The sequence below is a fragment of the Cryptotermes secundus genome, unplaced genomic scaffold (genome assembly GCF_002891405.2).
Source record: "Cryptotermes secundus unplaced genomic scaffold, Csec_1.0 scaffold763, whole genome shotgun sequence".
NCBI lineage: Eukaryota > Metazoa > Arthropoda > Insecta > Blattodea > Kalotermitidae > Cryptotermes > Cryptotermes secundus.
Genome location: NW_019724754.1, coordinates 158,939 through 162,118, shown reverse-complemented (window position 1 = coordinate 162,118; position 3,180 = coordinate 158,939). Strand labels below are relative to the sequence as shown.

Below are 3,180 nucleotides of genomic sequence, written 5' to 3'. Positions count from 1 at the left end.
ACAGAAATGAGTACCAAAAATCTTCCTGGGGGGGGGGGTAAAGGGTAAGGCTGACAGCTACACCAGAAAATGTGGGAACCTCAACATCTCACAACCTTATGGGCCTCCACGGCCTGTTACAGGGATTGCTTTACCTTCACCAGGAAGACATGTAGGGAAGTGTTGGCTCAGTTCCATGCATTCTCAAACCTGATACTAGATAAGAGGTGAGTTCTCAACTTCAATCCCAGGACAGGAGGCTAGGTGAGCTCCAATAATAGTCTGGACATGTTGAGCCAGGAATAGAACCCTGATCCCCTAGTCATTATATTGACTGAGCTGTCCTGCATTTATGTACTATGTTCTAGCATGTCATACAAGAAAAAGACATTCAATTTTATCATGTGGTACTGAGTTGGATGTTGCAAACATCCAGTGACGGAGTTCGATGAAATTTGGGTCATACTGGTTAAGTCAGTACATTTTACATTATTGGTTTACCTAATGACTTTCCTGGGGATAGGTATGTATGGTGGTGTGGAATGTGCACTTGACTGACACATGATTATAAATTTGATAATGGGAATTCTAACTGAACTGTGAGGCTCTTCAAGGCCTAACTATTAAAAGTGAACTTGCATTTGCATTAAGCAACTAAATGTTTGGGTTGCACAGCAGTATAATAAGCGCACAAGATTATTGTTGTGTTGCACCATGCAATTCATAAACTTGTCAACATACCAAACTTAAACCTGTACCTCATCTTCACTTACCTTGAGGACTGACAATCACAAATACCACCATGTTTCTCTAGCTCAAGCAAAATCTTGTCTTTGTCTGGGAACTCCGTTGTAGACTGCAAAGAAAACATGTTTACAGTTCTTTGATAATAAAGTGAGCACTTACATTCTATACTTAACATATTTAGAAAATTTATCAACCTACATTGAATGCCAATTTTTCTAGAAAGTGTGAAACACCACTAGGATATGCCACTTCATATCTTGACCCGGAATCAACAACAACTGTAAAGAAATAATTAATTAGGTGCACTGTACATCACCATAATGTCAATATTACAATGAAGCTTATTAGGCCACCAATCCTTGCCTCCAATTGTGCAGAACTGTCCAAATCGATTCTCTGATGCAACTTGTAATCCATTGCTTAATGTTGTTACTTGCGTAAAATGTTGCTTGTCTTTCGATGTTGCATATACTGGAGTTGGAAGACCTGGTAATGAATGTGTTAGTGGAGGCTGAGTTGATGATTTACTCTCAGCAGCAACTGGAGCTGACTTTGTAGTTGGAATGGTAGAACTACATTTCCTCCATCCCTGCCAGGTTAGACCTGTGCTCGATCCCCTATGCAAATTATATATATGTTATTGCTGAATAAGTACAACAGGTCATGCGTCACGGACATCCGTAAAATGAAAATTAAATTGTACTGCGCACGTGGGAATAATATTCCATACGAATGGAGGTTATGAAACCAAAACATCTATTTCCACAGTAACTTCCTACATAATCACGTTTCTCATTTAACTTACGAATGGTTCTTTAGTAGATTTGTCCCAATTCTATGTAGACCAGATCGCCCAACCATTATTTTATTCCGCAGATATTTATATCAAATTATTCCTCCTCCTTTCCTACTTAGAGATGTTAGAGATGGTGATCAGTCAAGAGTGCCAACACATCTTTTTCATCCACTGGACGAAAGTTCCCATCTTTCTCTACTTCGGCACCGACTATAAGGAGTTTAAGACACTATGACATATAACCTGCGTATACTGCCATCTGGCTGGAAGAATGTAACTACAACATGATTTACTGTTGAAGCTGTTGAACGACTGGAAAGCGGGAGGGGCGGTGTGTGGCAGTCTGTGGCGGTCTGTAGCTCGAAATAGCGAATACCAGAGAAATGGAGTGTAGTTACGTTCGTGCAGTGACGATGGACTGAAGTTATGGTGGATTAATTAGATTAAAATATTATGAACAAGGATTAATATGTCCATATACGGGTCTAGGTGCCTTTCTGGTAAGTAGCTGTTAATATTCCTCTAGTTTTTAACACGTATGACTTGTGAAAGCTCACCTGTGAATCGAAGTGGACAGGTGTTACAGAGAATACCTGTGTGGGACAACAGAGCTGAGTCAGAAGCGCGGAATGTCTCTATTCGCAAATGAGTGTATCTGTTTTATGCTTACAGTAATTTCTTTCGTCTGTAATATCTTGCAATATCCAAAAATTTTGGAAGACCACGAGGCAGAGGTTCATTGCGATGTGTGCTATTTGATATACAAGTGTGGTTCTGTATTATAATCGCGAAGAAGAACGGTTGAAGTGTGATTAGCGTTTGTTTTGTGCGTTGGCATAGAAACAAAGAATTGCATTGATTTGTTATGTATGAGAAGGAAATGTGACAATTGTGAATTTGAAAATAATATGTGACGGGAAGTTTGAATTCGTGCTTTGTATTCGGAAGGTTTCGGAGACCAATATCGGCCCGGACACAAGGTGTCGTGACAGGTTTTCGTGGTGTTCCTCAGCCATTCTAGACAAACATCGGAGTAGTAGTAATATAGGGCATAATCGCTTCCTTCAGCATGTTTTCCAGTTCCTGCTTCACAATCGTTTTTCTACGTAATGCTATATAGCTCGCGTAATTGAAAGAATACCATTAAATGAATTAAAAATAAAATACTGCTCTCTAGGCTGTAATCTTTGAAGTAATGGATAAATAAAACGAATAATTATTTTTAATGATTAAAGTGGAATATAACTGAATACTCTCCGCTGTATGAATTGCACCCTCACAATTTTTATTATAATTTTCGCCGGGAATAATTATTTACATCTAAATGTGTCAAGCTTCGGCATTTGGGGCCAGGTCACGCCAAATATTGAGGGCATTCCAACATTTCGGCAAGCCCAGTAATTGCCGTCTTTAGAGTGAATTACTTTTTTGAGAGGTTGGTAGCTGTTACGTAGCTCCCGCACTAGGCAGTGTTTTCATAGTTCAATTTGTGCCGGAACTCCATTCCGGCGCATGTATATGCTTCCCATTTGGTTCCTTTTTCTTCTGAAAGAAAACAAGGTAAAGTTGTCCCTGTGCGTAACTAATTAAGACCTATGGGGACTGGAAGTACATATCCACATATTCTTGACCTCGGCACTATTATTATTATTATTATT

The 3,180-nt window shown here is 39.4% G+C and overlaps 2 protein-coding genes across 4 annotated transcripts in view; one reads left to right on the top strand and one right to left on the bottom strand.

The window, feature by feature from the left end:
• The window catches only part of LOC111862944 (mitochondrial-processing peptidase subunit alpha), an 8,102-nt gene extending 6,418 nt beyond the window's left edge, over nt 1-1,684 (bottom strand). Inside the window, exons 1-4 of the mRNA XM_023848814.2 lie at nt 1,532-1,684; nt 1,090-1,343; nt 925-1,004; nt 753-835 (exon numbers count right to left, since the gene is read on the bottom strand). Of these exons, the coding sequence (XP_023704582.1) occupies nt 753-835; nt 925-1,004; nt 1,090-1,343; nt 1,532-1,587 (473 nt within the window). The 5' untranslated portion in view covers nt 1,588-1,684. The remainder of the gene's footprint in view (nt 1-752; nt 836-924; nt 1,005-1,089; nt 1,344-1,531) is intronic.
• A 170-nt stretch (nt 1,685-1,854) lies between these two features.
• The window catches only part of LOC111862948 (protein crumbs), a 112,703-nt gene continuing 111,377 nt past the window's right edge, over nt 1,855-3,180 (top strand). For all 3 annotated transcript variants that reach the window (XM_023848837.2, XM_023848838.2, XM_023848835.2), the window contains exon 1: nt 1,855-2,022. In XM_023848837.2, the coding sequence (XP_023704605.1) occupies nt 1,992-2,022 (31 nt within the window). In that variant the 5' untranslated portion in view covers nt 1,855-1,991. The remainder of the gene's footprint in view (nt 2,023-3,180) is intronic.